Source organism: Saccoglossus kowalevskii, chromosome 8 (assembly GCF_978046115.1).
Source record: "Saccoglossus kowalevskii chromosome 8, keSacKowa6.1, whole genome shotgun sequence".
NCBI lineage: Eukaryota > Metazoa > Hemichordata > Enteropneusta > Harrimaniidae > Saccoglossus > Saccoglossus kowalevskii.
In genome coordinates, this window is record NC_140648.1 from 12488908 (window position 1) to 12508776 (window position 19869).

Below are 19869 nucleotides of genomic sequence, written 5' to 3' on the forward strand. Positions count from 1 at the left end.
ACATCATCCACGCCTCGGAGCAATTGCCACACAGTTTGGCAATAACAATTTCTGTATGATCTCCTGTATGATGTCTCCTGTATGATCAGTATTAGCATACAGCTTATTTTTATTCCCCCCCGTGTTTTTTTTTAAATTGTTTTTGTTCCAGGCGACATTTCTGGGTCACTGTTGTCTCTCCCGATTTTTTTTGTTTGCGCAAATTACAATTGCTAGTGCTGACACAGTGCATTTTTGTCACAAGTCATATTTATGTTTGGAATTGCATGACAGGGTTATGTGGCTATCTATCAAATGGCAATTTTAACGCGCTATTCTGGCGTCAACCAGGCTCGGTCGAACACAAGCACCTGCGGACTTTAACCAAGCCCCCCCCCCCAAGTCGCATTCGTTAGTGAATGAATCTCGGCCAGTGGAATTTGCCTTCCCATTGAGTCTGTGGCACACTCACCCAGGGTAGGTGTCGACCATTTTTATGTTCAGCCTAAAGTAGGATTTGAACTTGGGTCTACCGGCCACGAGTCTGATGAGACAACCACTAGGCTACCAGTGACCGTTTTTTCCCCCCTCGTGTTAAAAAATGACGTAATTACTCTAGCATCCCGTTACAATGGAAATGCACTCGATTCTAAAATATGCGGAACATTTTTCCCACAACCTATGCCCACCAACTCAGGAGAGCTTTGCCACGATTCTGTTTTATAATCTGAACACCTTTTATAGTTGACATTACGCCTCTCCATGTTCTACAAGATTGTTTAAACTGAAATGATACATTTAACTAATCGCACTTAGTAGGAGTGGCAAAACTAGTCCAATAACTACGAAATTTGTTATTTTCGATGAATATATGGAGGTCCAGGACTGATCTTTAAACTAGTAGGTAGTAGCTTAGACTTGGTATTTATATCATGGCCGACTTTACAGAGGTAAATAAACAATGATCACGTGAAGTTAAACCAGTCATAATAGAATACTAGGTTGTTCAATAAAAAAAGAAATCAATTTATGTCAGGAAGGCGTGATTAATCTAATTGTGAAAACGTACACCAGCCAAATTTACAGCGCAAGAGGGTAGCTAAGAAGGTTGCACACTTTTGTTAAGAGGTTAGTTATTTCAAAGTAATTGAGAATTGAAAAGGGGTCAGTTTGCTGATAGTACCACTGCCAATGTGCAGTGGAGTCGCGTACATGCCTACCATTATGAACTAAATATTTGAAGAGTATTCCTGGTGGTAAAGGCCAAAATTTGCGCCGGCTGCAAGTAGGGTAGGGTTATTTCGAAACTAGAGTAGGCTGCCGAATTGTGAACATTTGGTTTAGTGCACTTTAAAATTATACAATATCACGTGGTGGTGGAGATTTAAGGGCATGTTCTTAATATTCTGTTGACCCGTGGCATAGCGTTTTTTATGCATAAAGTAAGACTAATATTTTGGTGGCAGTAGCTTTAATTTTTATTATGTACAACTTGTATAAATAAATAATCTACATTTTATATAATTTATAGATAAATATTTATACATACGACTAGACAAACAAAATCAATAAACATGCAAGTATGACGTAATAACTAGTGGATATCAAGATTGCCGAACTGTCGTCTTCGCGTTCCTGCAAGTTTGAGACAAAAGAAACGTTAGTTTTATTTATAAAAACTATTTTCAAACGTGTGGAAATAATCTTGAACACCATTCCAAGTAACAAAATAGATAGCATATAAATGACTTATTTTAATGGCATGTTGCCGAAATAACTAATAAACGTGAACTTGCCTTTTCCGAGAGCACAGAAACTGGTTCACACTTGAAGGTTTCTGGAGAGTACTCTTCGTCCTCTTTTATACAAATACAATGAAGGTTTTCACGGTCGTGGATCGAGTTTTCGGGACATCCAGTAGATTCTAGTAGCATGCTATTTGTTTGGGGAAGAGCAACTGCGTCTTCGATATCACGTCGGACCATGTCGTGGGAAACTAGGACAAAATCTCGTTTTTTTCTGTCGGCGGGCTCGTTTCGATCGATTAATACGAACACGTTGGTAATAGTGCAAAGTCTGGCTACATCAGACAAGGCCCTGTTTGTGAATTTACTTTGATGGATATCCTTATTGTGAATGTAAATGTTCTCGTCCAGAGTCTGAAAATTAAACACAATGAATGCATTTAATAGTGGAATACATTACATATTAATATGCATGGACTTTATTGCTAAGAAGCCGAACTGCCAATTGCTTTTTATTTGTTGTTTAAGGGGAATTCCAAGTGTTAACAGAAAAGCACGTCAGCTTGCACGTCTCACTTAATGGAAATTCCTTGCATAAAGCAGAATGTAGTTTCTTGGAGCGCGTAGAAACTATTGCGATATTTTGAAGCAACTAACCCGAGTTACGAGGTGAGATACATCATCTGCGAAATATTCTTTGTAACCAAGAGATTCATCACTATGATCAACCAGCGTTTGGTAATAAAAGTCAGGAGAGACGTGGGCGATGTATGCATCTGCATCTGGTGCCACTAAACAGCCCTGCAACGATAGAGCAGTAATTATTACCCTGATGAATTTTATCAGCTAATAAGATCGGGTAAGTGGCTATATGAAATGCTCGTGTTACCATCTTATGACGTTATTCTTTAAATGTATTTTGCAATACAATTAGTACTTGCATCCGGGTCGTCTTTGTAATTTCCCAAACACACCATAAAGAGAGTCAGTGTCATTTCCAAGTGCTCACGGACGAATTCAGGGAAGAAATGAGTTTGAATAGTAATTTGTTCCAGATGTTGAATTCCTCTTGCACCATCACGCAGGTCAATTGCCGGGTCTCTTCCATATAGTCTCTTGAGCAGCACACTGAAAGTGGAACAATTTTATTACAAAAGCAAAGGACTACGGGGAGTAAATGCGAGCAAGGTTTAGAACTTACACAGGTTTGTCCTTTGTAGCATCTGTAATTTGAACCGTGGTCTGCAAAGTCACTTCGGTTCCAATGTATGCGATAGGAACATCCAATTCCAAACAGTCGTCTTTTTGTCCGGATACCAAGTTAGGACATTGGTACATGTAGTAACCTACAACAAATTCACCTAAGACGAACATAATTAGCATTTGAATTTTTATGTCTTTAGAGTCTGGTACTTTTTTTTTAGATAAGGGGTTCTAAATTTATTCATGCGATTTCAAAATTGTTACTGCTGACTTAACAGTTGTCAACTTTGTTTAAAAATTAAGTAAAAAGGTACCAGTAGCATCAATTGGTTTATCTGCATCCAAACCCGTATCATCTACGTCTAATATAACAGTGTATCTCCAGTGCTGGGTACATTCACCGGGATATTCTGTGAAATCGCATTCTGGTGCCAACATTGCTTCCTCGTATGTGGAGGCGTGAACAGTATTTGCGGTAGGATCTGTGAATAACGTTTAGATAGACGTAATATAACAAAGTTGTTTACGTTATGCTGAAAGACGTATTCGCTGGCCAAACCTTATTCCCATTTCAACACTAGGGGAATACCCATCCCTGGCTGCCATACAGGTGCTGAACACCTAGTACAAAGGTGCCTTACCAAAGAATACAACATCACGACCAAATTGAGACTGGTCACACGAGGTAATATTAACATGTAGCGCATTTGGTTAAATGCGAATTCAAGCTAGAAATTTACCAGTTTTATCTTCCTTAACCCAATACCAGATTGTTTCCGGTTGGTCAACTACGCCGTCAATCCAAGGCGCTGGGTTGTACGACGACCCTGTGCAAGAACAGACTATGGCTCCGAAATTTCCTGGAGTTCCAGTAGTCAAAAGATTGTTATCAGTTGGTACTATGAAAGGCATGATGTTCTGTGGACCGCCGCCGTCTGGTAGGTTCTCTTCCCATACGCCAAATTTTTCAATTAGGGTTGTCGCCTTCGTGTCGGTATCGCCAACTAAAGAGGTCGTGAGTGGCGCTTCCCATATTCCGCCATCTTGGCCCGGGGCTCCTGCTTCAATACGGTACTACGGGAAAACAAATGTGTAAAGAATCTGTTACGTCTGCAACATCAAATTTACACAAGTGAATAAAAAAAAAGTAAATTTCACGAATTTGATGTTTATCAACCAGTTTGATAATGTAGCGAATTCGACTTCAGCGAGAAACTCACCCGGAAATTGTTTCCGTCACTGGTGCTAACAATAGAATCGGCAACTCCCAAGATGGAATAATCGCTAGAGATAGAGGGTACAGTAGGGTTATTACTCAGCAGATTGGCCATCGTGAATCCATCTTGGCCAGCGGTAGTCAATATAAGGGTCCACCCGCCACCATCTCTGGTCATGTCGCAATATACGCTTGTCCTGGTATTGCCAACATCTATGTCATATATGCCGTCCTCTAGTATCACGCCCTCTCTTTTAGCTGTTTGCAGGAAGTCGTGACAAGACTTTGGTAATTCAGCAGTGTCTAAAAAGCAAACGCAAGACTAGATTATGAAAAATGTTCAAGTACAACTTAAAGTGACTAGATATTGTACTTTGTATTGTATACAGCCTAGTACACTTGCAGCAGACAAGATAAAAGTTAGATTAGACCAAAGTAAATCATCGCATTAATAAGGCAATTTTCCACATTTTCTTACCTATAGGAGAACATACCACTTCCAAGGCACCTGCATTACAGTCTGCATCTGTTCCGATTGTGTACGAGCATTCCCCGAAGTTAGTTTCGGATCCTGTGCAGGAAAGGCCTACAATAGCAGACGTGGATGCGGTAGTAGAAATACTTGCTGACGAGTAGAGTGCCAAACCTGAAAGACGAATTTTGAAAAATTGACAAGTTTCGTTTTATTTCATTAGTTTTGTAAACCAGCAAGGTCAAACCAGATAATACACGATTCTTACAAGATACGCCCTTCCAGTGACTGATGATCGACTGCATAGTTGGCGGATTTAAGGCACGGAAGGGTTGCTTACCAAATTCATTGCAAATTGTAGTGGCGAGAATGGTAACGTCATTTACGTCTGCTGGACATATAGGCACACTGACCCCATCGACGATTACCTTGGCAGTGCTGTCAGTTGGATTGTAGTATACGGTCACTTTAAAAAAAAAAGACGCTATAGTTGGAATCTTATTGAGAAATTTAAAGTTTATTAGAAGAAATACTCGCTACAAGTGATTGATAATAGTGTGCACAATTAACATGTTTATGCGAGAACAAGCTCGTTTTGAAAAGGGGCATTATTTAAAATATGCACAATTTGGAACAACTGGCTTTTCTAGTAAAAATAATCAGCTATCGAAGGCGCAATATTTAGATATTGCATTGCTAAATACAATCTTACACGCGTCCCGAAAACTGTCATAGGGCGAGAGTGTTTTTGTAGATTGTCATGTCGAATTTCGCAACTAATTTAAAATTGAAGTAATTTCGGGCGACGCTCATAACGACGTTAGTATAGTTGTCTATATTAATTCTACAATTTTACCTTCTTGTGGGTCATCCTTAACAAAAGCAAGTGCATTATCCGCGTTAATAGGATTATACGTCAACGAAGCGTCCTCGTATACCGCCATCATAGTGTCGGACCAGGTAACAGTCTTGAAAGCTAGCTCCACTTCTGCCTTGTTTCTAAGAAGGCAAATTGAAACGAGAAAAAAAAAAATACAATTGTTAAAATTTGTTCTTCAGATTAAATCAGAATGCCAATTACGAGGCTTCGAATTAAATGTTCGATTTTAGTCTGGGGGGTAGAGAATTGTGTTCTAGCGAATGTACAAGTACAGTTACCTCAACACTTTACCAGTTGAGCAAGCATGTATAAATACACGCATGGAATAATTTGGTCCTAAAACGTCAATGCTTTGATTGGTCCGATTTGGGTGGCTTCGCATTTACAAATCTGTTCAGAAATTATACGAGAGTCTGCGTACTCAGACATCCATGGGCTTGTTTTATCAATTTTTAGTCTCACCTGTCTGGTCCTTTGGTTTCATCGTCATCGATGTAAACTGGACGGACAACGGCGTACTCGAAGATTGGCCTTATTCGCTCAGTTGAACTAATGATGAATCTAGAAGGGAAATGCGTACATTATGGCAAACTAGATCATTTGGCATCATAATTCAAGAATATTCGAAAACAAAACAAACTATTTAGCTATACAAAGTCAATATTTTTCGAGGTATACCTTGCAATGGCAGTTCTTAGCAATCTCCAGTAGAGAATAACGTGACTTTGTATAAATGAGATACCGCTCTCTCCGTCATTAGATTTCTTGGGTCTGACGTTGGTTATGTATAGAGTGGTGTTGAATTCGATAGACTCTTCGTACACGTGACGTTCCCATATCGAAAGGCCATCAGTGTTGACACAGTCAAAGAATTTATCCTTATTGCCTGCAAAACGTACACATGCGAATTAAAATATAACGCTACTTTCAACATTTGCTGATAGATTTTATTTCGCAATGGAGTAACATCCGAATTATTTAGCTCGTGTATCTCCGAAAGCAAATACCAAAATAAGAAATTTTGACAGATGCAAATACTTGAAGTGTTTATGCTGACCTCTGTAGGATAGAGTTTCGGTTCTTACAACTAAGCCATTAGATTTAGGAACAAACCCATCTGCTCCTGCGGCGAATTGATTAAACAAGTCTTTTCCACCTGGTGCTGCTGGCAGGTATTCGTCTTGATAGAAACCATTAGTCGCCTGAAAGAAATTTGAGTAAATTTCAATTTAATGAAGCGACATGAAGGTAGTAAACTACACATCCAAGACATACTCACATCAAATGGTTGGTCTTGGAACACATTAGAACAGTTGCCAGTATGAGAAGCGATTAGCTGTCCACCATTTGTCGACGTTACTGGCGGTTTGGAATTATCGAAAAGATACGGTTGGAAGTCCAAAATCCACAGCTCGCCTTGGTTTTGAGTGTTTTCAACTGCAATGTCGAGTATAACTGAACCTACAAGAAATACAAATGTAAACAATCCGATAAAACACGGGTACACATACAAACAGTATAGCTTCGGTTCCAGTCTTTTGTCGCTGCTCTGTGACGCAGTCCAGGTACCAGGCGAGCCGCGCGTACAATAGCAAATACAGTCAAGAACCTCGTGCGCGAGAGGCATAGATTGGAAAACGAGTCGAAGTAAATTAATATACTACACTGTTGTAAGATGTACAAAGACCGCAATGGTGCGAAAACGACAACTCAAATGTTAAAAATGATTATAAACAACAGAAATGTACTCACCGTTGTCAATTGTAAATTGCTCTACCCGGACCTCGCCCATATCGTCAAATCTGTTGTCGAATCCGTGCAGTATGGGTTCACCAAAGTAAGCAAACACCCTGGCTTGGAACATGCACAGAACGACAAGTGGACAAACCAGTGACCACCATGTCGCGAACAACATGATTTCGCCGCGGTGTGGGAAGAAGAAAACAAAATAAATCTTTCGAAAACCAAAAAAAGGACGCGACCTTATGAAACACCACTGCACAATGACTGATAGCCACCAATTGACAGAATCCCGAAAATGGTACAATATATAGCCAACCAGTAGGCGAAGCCATTCGTCGGGAAAGGTATCCTGGCTTTTGATTGGATGATATAGAGGTTATACCAGGTACATGCATATGATTTGTTCAAATTATTGGACAGTTGCATGGCAGTCTCTGGTTTAGATTTTCCCCGAGCCACTAAGACCTTAAATAATGGTATTACTTTAAATATTCTCATAGTTTTAAATAATATATTTAAGATTTATTCGACTACATAAGATCAAAATCGTACCCCTTTATCGAAATAGACGATGCCTACCGGCTGTTGTTCAAATTAATTGTCTGATGAGCATTGCTGCATAAGTTGTTACGTAACTTAAATGCTGAACACAAAAGCCTAATCATGCTAATTCTCTGTATTTGATTAAAAAACTGAAAAACTGTGAAACTCGCAGATTCTTAACAAAATCATTGTTGGATTGAGCAAAATCGAGCGATCAACGAAATTATGTGCACCATTTTTTTTAACTACCTGTCCAACATTTTCAGTAACACTCAGCAATATTTATATTTCATGTAAAATTATGTAAACGTTAAGGGTGGATAGAAACGCCATATACTGTATTTAAATTCAGAAGTTGCTCTTGAAATTTGTAAATATTTATAAACATAAATGGAATGCCTTTGTTGCGCTGCGAGTACGTGAACTTAGACAAATTACCAAGACAAAAACATTTGGATTATAAATAATACACTCTAATAATTTACTGTAGCTGTTTTGCAGTTTGATTTACATCGGGCGATGAAGGTGGTGGCAGTTACGGCAAAAAATCTACGGCACTGGTACGAGAGGCACTTGGTAGTGGGCATTGAGGGTGATGTAATTGCTTCTTGAGTTGCTCTACGGATAGTTACGCCCATAAGAATATGAATTCTCTGCGTAAAATGGCATTCGTTCAAATTGGGACTGCTAAAGTCTGTTCGCGGTAAATTGTTTCGGTCGTGAATATGAATCCTATTGGCAGCGATTATAGAAGAGTGTTTGAAGGATGATGGTTATATAGATAGAAATCGGATTTTACCCAGCAGTGCTGTATCGTAATGCGGTGACGCGGGATAACAACCCAATACAAAACAGTTTGAACAGATGTTTGAAGTTTCAAGTGGTCACTTCACAGACAGCTTGCACGTGACAAAATGGAATATACTATGCTACTGTTTTACGTGATTTAGGTGAGATTACTCCAGCACATTGGCTGGGGTTCATTCGCAGTTTTGGATATCTTAACTTGTAATATATTTTGAATTTTTACAGATTCAAAAAATATTCTAATATATATAAATTTGTAATAAATGACACGAGCCCGAAATAGGACTTCGGCCCCGTACCATTTGTACCACTAGAGGACATGACTTTGAATTTCTACACATATACAAAAATGTAAATGTAATTTTCTTTTTAAATATGGCTCAGTAGTAGATAGATACTGTATAACGTTCATGTTTTGGTGTTCTCAAATAAAATCAGCCAAATGTAGACAATGACGTACGTACAGAATCCGTAATCATCCGCGGCCATCGCATAAGAACCGGGAATAATCAATATCGCATAGCACAATATTCACCCATTGGAGTGTTCTGGTTTTTACCGATACTGACATGGTTACGCCGCTTTCAACTTAAAGAATTAAAAAGAAATCTCCTTGTTGTATAGACGTGTTTAGCCAGTCAACTCGAGGCATGACGCGCGTACTAAATATGGAATAATTTGTATCACGTGACACCCTTCACCTCTTTGAGCGTTATCGGACTCAACCAACTTAACCATGCGGCGGTACGCGCTCATTTGCCGGTGCACCCGCAATTGCAAGGAGTGGACTTTGCGCCTTCTCGTGAAGGCGTAGTGTGCGAGTGAATTATTGTCTACTTACTATATTTGTTGGTAAAGTGATATACTAGTTGCGGTCCATTATGGCGAGATTAGTTGACATCAATTTGGGTTTGAAATCAATTTTCCTCTAATCTTCAAATCGTTATCACGAAATTAATCCCAGTAAGCAGCAGATAAATAATTGTTCTAATTTGTAATACTTGAAATAGTGGTTAGTTTTTTCTCCGTCAATTAACTCTGCGTATCACGAGCAGCGATGTAGCGATATAATTTGCTAAACTACTAGTAACCCAATGTCTTATTTGTCTCCACACTTTGATCAGAATGAGGAGGTAGTGTACTTCGGAATCAAAAACCATCTTACCATTTTTCTGTTTCAAATTTTACCACTCTCTGAAAAAACAAACTGTTTGTCTCAGGCTATTGCCGCAGTTCACTTTTGTTGTCGTTACTGTTTGCGTTGACGGTGAACTAAATTAAAATCTTTCCCGTACTCCTGTACTCTGAATAAGAGGAACTGAAGAAGAAAGCAAAGGAAGGCTGGAGGCGTATGTTAATTAGTCATCCCTATCACAAAAACAGAGTGTTTAGAATTGTTTTTATTTTTTCCGTTTGCTGTTGAAAATAACATAACAATATGTAACAGAATCACGAAATTTAGAATCGAACACCATTAAAAACACCAATAGTCGTTCAATATGCTGTCCCCGCGGTCCCACTTTTATTTATGTTTGACATGGATAGTATGGAAGTATGAAAGTGAGCTATTTACAAAGAGTCGATTCCCGTCAGTGACCGGTAAAGGTGACATGTAAGTAAGGTCTATGCTTGTCACACGCAACGTAATATTACCGTAATTGGTATAGTACAGGTGTGATGGTTCAAATACCAAAATGTCAACAGTAACAAAAAGACTTCCTTGGCGGCGATGATAAAATACGAACACGGAGCCAACAGATGAGGTTTCAACTGGTACTGGTACTCTGCAAACATCAAGTACAATAACGCGGTAAAACTCCACTACTCCAATAACTAGAAACTTAAACTCCAATACAATTCAACGAGATCTCCGATCTGGGCTCAGTGCTGAAAAACTCCCCTATATATACCCACACTGTCTATAAATAGACCATTACATCAGCATACATAATGAGTCTGGAATTTACTATAAATTTCTAGAATGTTCCATTACCTTCTATTGCCTCCTACAGTGTTCTACTACATATTCAACCAGTTTCTAAAAAAAATCTAGAATATTCCACACAGACACAGTACGGTTCTAGAACATTCTCAGTGACACGGAAGTGGTAAATAAGTCGTATGCGACAATGCTCCCAATAACATTTGTATTAGGTCATAGAAGTCAGAGAGGTTTTCGGACGTCTTTCTAAAAAAAATACCATGGTACTGATTTATCTTGTATAAGGGGCGGATGTCGCATAAATTACTTACTGGCCACAATTTAAACTGGCATAATCGTGTACAGATAGTTACATCAGTTTGCGTTGAAGTATTTGAGGATGCAGTGGCTCACGACGGATGCCAAGGACGTGAAAAAGACCAATAACTCTAAGACGTAAAGGGTGTATTCTGAGATATAGGTCCATATTGTGTGTACATAATCTATGGACGACGAGCTTGACTACATAAAACAGATAAAGGCTGCTTATTTGCAATATCCATTAGGAGAGACGCTTTTTGAAGAGGAGAAACATAAACTGGCGTATAATGATATTTGTAGTACTGATATTTGAAACGCGTTAAGTGGGTTGGCCCAGTCGTGGCAATGTTATTGTTTTATATTATGATTTCTAACCTTCTTTACGTAATTTCGCGTTGGAACAAGATTTTAGAAAAAAATCATAAAATTGCCATAGGGGGAATTATCCTCGACCCTTAAACGACCATGATGGCCGTAATTGGTCACGGATTGTACAAGGACAATAATGCAGACTGTTTAACTCCGATACGTTACGTAGCGTAATCTCACGCCGAGAATCAAACTATACGCCTTTATTTCCATATGTTTGAAATGGTGTATCCAGACTATCAATATGTGCGGTGTTTCGGTGTGTACATTTCCATATGTAGATTTATTACAAACTTTATACTGTCTATTGTTGAAATTACCTATTTGCATTTGTTTTAATCTTGTACAGCTAAATCGGGCCCGGGAGGGCGGTACAACACGAAATTGACTGAGATCTGTAGCCCAAACTCAAAACATTGATCCAGTTCAAAAGGACATTCTGATATGAAAAAAAGTGGCGTATAGGCATTTTTTGCGATTAAATGTCGTGGGGGCTGAAAAGGATTATTTTATGGGGAACTTGTGCCATATCCGACAATGCTTGTTCAAATTTGGTCTAAATACGTATATTTTGAAAATCTGACTCATGTTTAAAGATTTTCTTCCCGATAATAGGAAACAATTTGGGAGGCGTACCAGTACTTTTGCTATGTGAGTACCCCCCCCCCCCGCGATTAGGGAATTGTCGGATATATTGGTAATATCACAATAATAGTGTATTTATCAGATGCATAGTTTTTATGTACATAATTTTATTCAGCTACAGGAACGGGAATAAGACGTTCATTTTGCAAAAGCGTAGTTTCCAGATTGTGGTTGGGATATGCGGGCCTGACACACCCCTATGTAACCACGTCACTGAGCTGCTGTTGATTCTAGTGCCCTTCAGTGAAAGGCACCGTGCCTTTAAGTGTCAGTTTTGTCTGCTTGTGGCATATGCATTGCTGAGGGTAAAGTAAACAAATTAGTCACTATATCGAATGAATCATGTTTGAAGACCATCTATTGTTGGGGGATTCACGTGGGGCCATCCTCGTTCGTGAACATGAATACAATTTTATTAAAAACAAATATGTTGGGTGTGTATCTGCCGACCTAGATTCAGGTTGACTAATTGATGAAATAGTTATTATTGGTTTTCTAGCTATTCAACCATCTATAAACAATCGTAAATGGTTGAATAGTGAATCTGGTAACGCATGTAATTGTAAAACGATAGATATTTTCAATGATGAATTCTTATTTTAGATACATTCAAATGAGAAGTTTTTTGAGTTCACTAACAGAGATGGTATCATTATTTTTCGTTGAGTGAGTCTTGAGATTTGCAGTTGTGGCTCCAATTCATTGAAAAATAATTCTAACGATGTGGTTACACCAGAGACATCCCATCACCAACTTATTTGGGTATTACTGCACGAGAGCTAAACTTCGAAGTCATGTGACATAGTAACTACAGTAAATGCACACTGGTCAGCTTGAACGAGAACAGCAACTTAAGAAAGAATTTCCAACTCTCCAAAAAAACAAACAAACAAACAAACTAAATCGTAATTCGAAATTACCTCGTGACTCAGAACAGTCAATCACAAATCCTGTGCCATGTCCTGAAAACACTGAAAATTTTAGAATAATCGTGCGCGTATGTTTCCATACATCAACAGGTGTTTATTGCAAACGTGTATTCTTAGCGAAGAGGGGCAACGTTATTTGTGTTCTTAGTGGAGAACAGTCCTTTTTGTTACAGGCCAATAATATAGCTTGCATAGTCACGATTAAATCGTTTTTTTTAGAAAGTCACTGTTGATCCACTCCTTTCAGGTGCAACAACCGTAAATGACTGGCGAGATCACTTGAAAATGGCTGCGCAGTCAACTAGGAGTGCCAGCTCATCGATTGGTCCTAAAGTGTGTCACCACTTGACCCCGGTACTTCAAGGTACCAGCTCAGTGGTTGGAGTACGCCGTTTCATTACCGCAATGCCGGATTAAATAAAATATGTATTCGCTAGCGACAAAAATGCGTGGCAGAAACTACTCCGAAAAAAACCCTTACATTCCCCCCAAAATGCCAGGGTAAAAACCTGCTTTACTACGACACAACATGGTATTGGTGTGACCTCCAAACTAAAGAATTTTGAAATGAAAGCTTCTGTTGCGCCATTAATTAAGTACATGGACATATAACAGTTGTGGATCTGATTGGATGGCATACTTTTACGTCACACGACTATAAGGTAAGTACTGAAAGGTAGAACAATTAAAGTTTGAGGGGCGTCTAGAAAATATTGCGAAATATTCTAATCATTTTTTATAAAAAGCATTCTCTCACCCAAAATTTCGGATACACATAAATTAGATGATTTTTAATTTGTTTATTCTCACAGTAACCGTAATATTACGTACCAAATACGTAGGGAACACCCCTTGTTAAAATGATGTATTCCAGTTGCTTCGCGACCGATTAACTAACACATGAACATGTATTTCAGTGCCCGAACCATATCAACGGTGTCAGCGACAAATACAACTTCGAGAAAGCTTGAGGATCTCCGATTAACAGGTAAAATATTTGTAAAGAGTTTTGAAGTTATTGTTTCAATTTTCACAAATATTCTATCGCATCAAATGCATAGTTAATACAGATTCCAGTAGGGTCAGATGTGGGGGGGGGGACGAACCCGAGCATCACTGTATTTTTTGTAGCGTCATTTCATTACCCAGGGTCAAGTGTGTGACTGTTTTAGCCAGGGAGATGTAGCAAACAAGTAATATGGTTAGTCCAGAGATGTTATTCCCTACCGCAGATCGGTTATCAATTTAGCAGACGAAAGGCTGTGTTATAAGATTCTTTTAAATGTGTGTTGGATGATATTATATGACTGTTTTTCTCACACAAATTAAAAATCGTCTGTAAAAATCACTGTCTATAAATCTAGTATACTGTAACAATGTTTTTCGCTAAAGATCTTTGAGTACCTTAACATCAAAGACTGGAAGCGTTAAAGTCTCACTATATAAGGTGGATGTTACCATTGCGCTGTTATTGCTATACAGCTACAGTGTTTCAAAGTTCTACGTTATACAAAAAAAAACATTGAGCAAAATTCAGATTTTTTCACTAAGAGAAGACGTTAAAAACTTAAAAATAAATTCCCATTTTAACAAACTTGTCTTTTATTTTGTATGATATCAAACATTAAATGTCAAAAATGAATCACTTTCATACCTTCTTATTTCAAATAGTTTACATTTTGTGTTATTTCCATAGTTGGCGTTCAAAGGAATCAATTCTAAAAGTTATAAATGACTCTGAAAAATAGACTTTATCTCAATCAGTTCAGTTCTACAAAATGGGGAAGATGTTTTTACAACCGGGCGCAAATATTACGTGAAATGATCTGAATATCGTTCCTGCGCAAGTATCTGTCATGCTTATTGAAAATGTCCAACTTGTAGTTACAAGGCCTGTATGTTTTACATTCATTGCACGCATCGCGCTGTATACGTCGTTGAAGACACAACACGAACGCACGACTGTATAGTTTACCAAAATACAATTAATTATCCTAATCTTTTGATTGCTTGATAACCCTTTTTTATGTTTGAACATTATAACTTTATATTTTATCGTGAATATTCAAATGTGGGAAATGCATAAATGATATACTAATTAATATCCATTAAAAGAGAAAGTGGTAGTTAGTGATTGTACGTTTTGGTGTTGAATAGTTACTACGATTACCAACTAGCACTCTATCATATTTATCAGCTATTACCTAGTGTAACTAGTATGCGTTCTTTATCTCATCTGAATCGAACGAGTCATTAGTGAATTATTTTTGTTTTATTTGACGGGTCGTGTTTTACTCATTTCAAAGGTATGTACCTCCTACTTCAATTCAATGTAACCACATTTTCTCAAGAAACTTTCATGGTAACGGTTTGGGCAATGTGTACTATACCATAATAACTGACCCGTAACTCCATCAGTAAGTTATCAGAGGAACAAGCTATGTGCATACTTCAGTCCATATACGATGTAAGGTACCATTTTACTTTTCACAGCGGTAGCTAAACTACCTTGACAGAATGTCCCGGTACTGTGTCACGAACTTGTGTCCGCCTCCACGTTGAAGATACATCATAATGTCACCGCTAATGAGATTCAAATATTTGCTTTGTCAACAGGTTTGCCTACTTGAGTGAAATGTTGTTGCAAGTGCTTGTACTCGGTAAGACGGCTCCTTTGTTCGTATGTTGTAATCAGTGGCCCGAAAACGGCGTGCACATGGTGGGGCTCGGAGAAACGTATTATTCATACTTAGCGTCAAATTAACCTCAATGTTAGCTTTGCCACCTGCCATACTTTCTGCGACTCCTTGACATTTGTACCAAAAAATACATATTTGATTTAATATGATACATTCTTCAACTTTATTGATTACACTGTCTGTTTCAGATAATAATAATATTACATATTACAACCTAAATTATAAATAAATCCGTGTACGTATTTTCTAATTTTCGGATTGTATTTCAAATGTACCCAATAAAAAATGTGGTTAAGATTCAGCAGTGATGGCAAATTTCGCACCGTTTGTCTGACCAATAGCTAGCATAGTATTCTCTTCCACAGTCTGGGAAGTTACCTTTCATTAATTTTAAAACAAATCTACATCATACTCAGATCGTATATAGACCGTCCAACACGAGTACATGTCCACTTAACTTGGTCGGTATGAGCCACTATGTTGCGTCAAATTGTCGCAGGTCAACTGTGTACGCGATGTGAATCTCCATGACCGAATAGAAGGGTCACAGTAGTTGCAGTGAATATTATAAAGTATGTTCATTAATACATTGTCGATAATGATAACAAGTTCTACATTGTTAGTATTATTTGTCCAAACCAAACAAATCAATGTGTGTAAGTACCGTGTACAATATCGTTGTCACATCTGTTGCGTACCCCTGCCGTGAGAGAAAAACGGATATGAACATGTTACGTCGTCGTAAAAAAAGTTTAAACATGGAAGTTGCCAGCGCCAGTTACCATTCACAACGGTTTTTATTATTGCACTGACGTCCTAAACTGATTTTGGAAGCCATAGTCAACGATTATTTACGTGTATTTACGCTTACCTCATTGCAGTACGTACTCACATATCTGTGGGTTCAGAGCTCATTCTTGTGTTGGTCTTTAGTCTTTATGATGGTATTTTAGTAATCTCTGATACATTTTGTGTCATTAAATTTGTAATTTTCAGACATTGGGATTTGTTTCGACACAGAAGAACTATGGTTTTCTCCCATAGACAGGCCCGGCCATTTCGTGTTACGGACTCATAATTCATAGTAAATGTATCGCTGTCTAGACCCCACATGACAAACGTTTTCCATTATTTGTATCTGATATTTTATGATTGCAGTAAAAATTGAAGTAAAGTGATACTATATCATACATTTACCCCCCTCAAATGCCCGCTAATATGCATATATATTAACAATTTAAAAACGCTTAATTAATTAATCATTTTGTTTTGCACCGCATTGCATTGGAATATAATATCAATTTTATGTATGTATGTATGTATGTATGTATGTATGTATGTATGTATGTATGTATGTATGTATGTATGTATGTATGTATGTATGTATGTATGTATGTATGTATGTATGTATGTATGTATGTATGTATGTATGTATGTTTGTTCGTTTATTGTTTTGGATCATATGCATATATATTTATTTCGATTTTACAGGCTGCCTTGTGAGGAGCGCTTTTTCTGCAACCTGTTGCATTTGTGATGATACGGACGGAAAAAATTCGTTCAACTGCGCCACAGATTGTGGAATAGAATATAATTGCAATTCTAAAGGCGGGAGTTCTGAGACAGTATGTGTTGTAAGTACGACGTTTCCTGAAACATTAACGACATTCGATGTGCGTAGTGCGCCATCACACAGAAGCAAAATGTGAACTATATATTCTGCTGCTTATAGTTTTATGTCTGTCACATTCTGATCGTATTTACAGTCAACTATTTTGATGTTTGGTGCTTAAGGTAGCGAGACTATTATTTGTGTTGAAAATTACGATTTTCACATTTATTTATTAATTGATGAAATGCACTATAAACTTTCATATGATAAAGTCAACATAACATAGAATGTCATGTAAGTTGGTTAAAATGTATATTTTCTGAAGGGAAGCAAGGCAGCCTCAGTAGTGTTTTCCAAAATCAACAATACAGGTTTAATCTGTGTGCCTATAAGTTTCAAAGATAAACTCAAGACAAAGCAATGTTAGGATGTGTTATCAGTAGCTATCTGACACACAATGAGTGTTTCCAAACATTCGAGTGGTTTGTCTCCGCCCCTGTTTGTTTCACAGATTAGTCATTTGCATATGAATATGTCAGACACAAGGTCACACAGCCACTGAAAAAAATCATTGATTTTGGTGTTTTCATATGCCGAATTTATCCAATTATAGCTATCCCATTCCTTTATTTTTTTGGTTTCTAATAGCCTTACACATTTGGATGCCCCTACACATGGTAAAACAGATCTTGATGGGAAAACAAATTGATTGTGCCGATAAACAAGCTTGAAAATCTTTGCTGTTACTTCATGGACGTTTTCTAGGAGTTTATGTTTTTCAAAATACAAGGTCTTTAACAAAAAATAACGTATACTTATTGTCGTCGGATTAACACCAAATTTACACAGATTTAAGGTGACAATGAGAGGAACTTGAATGTGTCCAGACAAACTATTTCATCGGTTATTTACAAACGAGTTGTGGTTTGAGTTGGGGGCAATGTGACTAAAACAGTAATTGAAATTCAGCACACTATTTTTTAAAACGCGTTGCTTGAATAAAACTGACCAGACACATTCAATTTACCAGACTATTGAACAACTAGGAAAAGTGAAAAAAAATACTTCTTATCGCCAGCGTAAATGCGTAATTATTTTTTTTACAGAAAAAGTAATTTTTCACCTTTGATTGAGTAACGCGTCGTAGAATGCAGATACGGGCATGCAAAATACACTTGTGAAAAGCTTGAAGTCTGGCGATTCTAAAAATATATACTTTCCCGGGTCTATTTGTAGTCATTTAGTCACAATTAGAAGATGAAAACAAGTATGCAAATAATAGTCTCGCTACCTTAAATTATGAAAGGTGAAATGAAAATGGAAATGCTGGAATTACTAAAGTCTGTGAAAGATCTCATTCACAAGACCACACTTGTTGACGAATAGGCAACATACATAATAACAAGATTAGGGAGTAACATATAAATCGGATTTTAAAATGTTCGGTAAAATTAGTTTGAGATTTTGGTAACCATAAGATAAAAATGGGAGGACACATTACATGTGATATATATATATATATATATATATATATATATCAGTTCTTTTTATTTAGATCATGGCAATTTTTTGGTCAGAGCGCCCTCTAGTTTTGTGGAGAATCATGTTCATTTGGAATGCTCTGATTGGATGGAAGTTCAAGCCTAGCAAGGTGTGATAGAATTGGCCTGTTATGTTCAGATTCAAATAAGCATGAACCACTAATTTGACAGGGAAGTGATACTTATAATGCAGCAAGCTGTTCTAATTGCTGTTGTGGTAGAGTTTTTCTATTTTCCTGTCAAATGCATTTATTGGTCCACTGAAAAATGAAAATAATGTTCCCTGTAACTTAGACTCTTATTGATCAAGGCATTTTAAAAATCATGGGTGTTAACTCCCCTCAAGTTATGACCCGTTGTCCCCTACAGAATAATGGTTGCATCTAATATTAAAATAAAGATGGCGGAGTATAGCGTTGATTCATCTCGTTCTACTCTGGATTACTTGGAGTCAATAAAGATCCTAGAAAGTTAGTATTTATATGCCTGTGTGTTTTTTGTTTGTTTGTTTTTTCACTGTCTTTGACTTTCCCAGTATGTTTGTTGCTGTTGACAACAATTCAGTCCTCTGCCAGGCTTCAGTCAATGTTTTTCTTCACTACCTACCCAACTCCTCGTCGGGCACTATGTAGCTGGTGTGGTATATTTATCACAGACAGTAGGGCAATTGTCACATTTAGTGCTCCAAGAAAATATTCTCTGTCCATGTGTATTTATATAAATAGATGCAGTTTCTTTGGCTTGAATAACGATCACTGGCTTCGTACATACAGGTATACTGGTTTACCTGTTTCTAGTTGAAATATAGCCAATCTTATTAACCAAGACAGTTGGACATTTGCCACATGTCACAACACTCATTTCCAAGTGCCATAGCTTGAAACAAGTAGTCAAATCTGATATTGGCTGGAGCTTTAGTTTATATGGACATGGTAAATGGCAAACTAGATGGTCAGAAAGTAATAAAAATAATCACAGCTTTACTCCACCCACCCCACTATGAAGTAAAAGGCTGTTTATAAGGCCATGTATGATGGTTTCATTTTTCTTATGGAAAACAATTTTAATTAAAAACTTCTATGCTCCTGTACCCAACCGTGGGGGTTCATCACACTAAACAACAGGTGTCACTATTACTAAGATAAATGTACTTTTTTTTTCATTAAAATTACTGAATGCTTATACATATGTACTAAAACGTTAGTTAACATTTAATATCAGGCAATGCATTGGTTCATTACCCT

The 19869-nt window shown here is 37.6% G+C and overlaps 1 protein-coding gene across 3 annotated transcripts; it reads right to left on the bottom strand.

Moving 5' to 3' along the window:
- Nucleotides 1-1275: 1275 nt before the first annotated feature.
- On the bottom strand, nt 1276-7513 carry LOC146739313 (uncharacterized). 3 transcript variants are annotated; one of them, XM_085502181.1, is made up of 16 exons: nt 7248-7513; nt 6775-6956; nt 6553-6697; nt 6174-6381; nt 5958-6056; nt 5472-5614; nt 4956-5081; nt 4622-4789; nt 4148-4446; nt 3668-4001; nt 3242-3409; nt 2926-3085; nt 2666-2852; nt 2382-2525; nt 1776-2138; nt 1276-1614 (listed from the first exon to the last, which is right to left on the bottom strand). In XM_085502181.1, exons 1-16 carry the CDS (start codon nt 7408-7410, stop codon nt 1531-1533), a joined length of 2973 nt encoding a protein of 990 aa, XP_085358307.1. In that variant the 5' UTR covers nt 7411-7513; the 3' UTR covers nt 1276-1530. The 3 variants fall into 3 exon arrangements, 2 of the variants coding, with proteins under 2 accessions (XP_085358307.1, XP_085358308.1); XR_014930073.1 differs by lacking the exon at nt 1276-1614 and having other exon boundaries at nt 1918-2138; nt 2662-2852; XM_085502182.1 differs by lacking the exons at nt 1276-1614; nt 1776-2138 and having other exon boundaries at nt 2418-2525; nt 2614-2852.
- Nucleotides 7514-19869: the final 12356 nt, after the last annotated feature.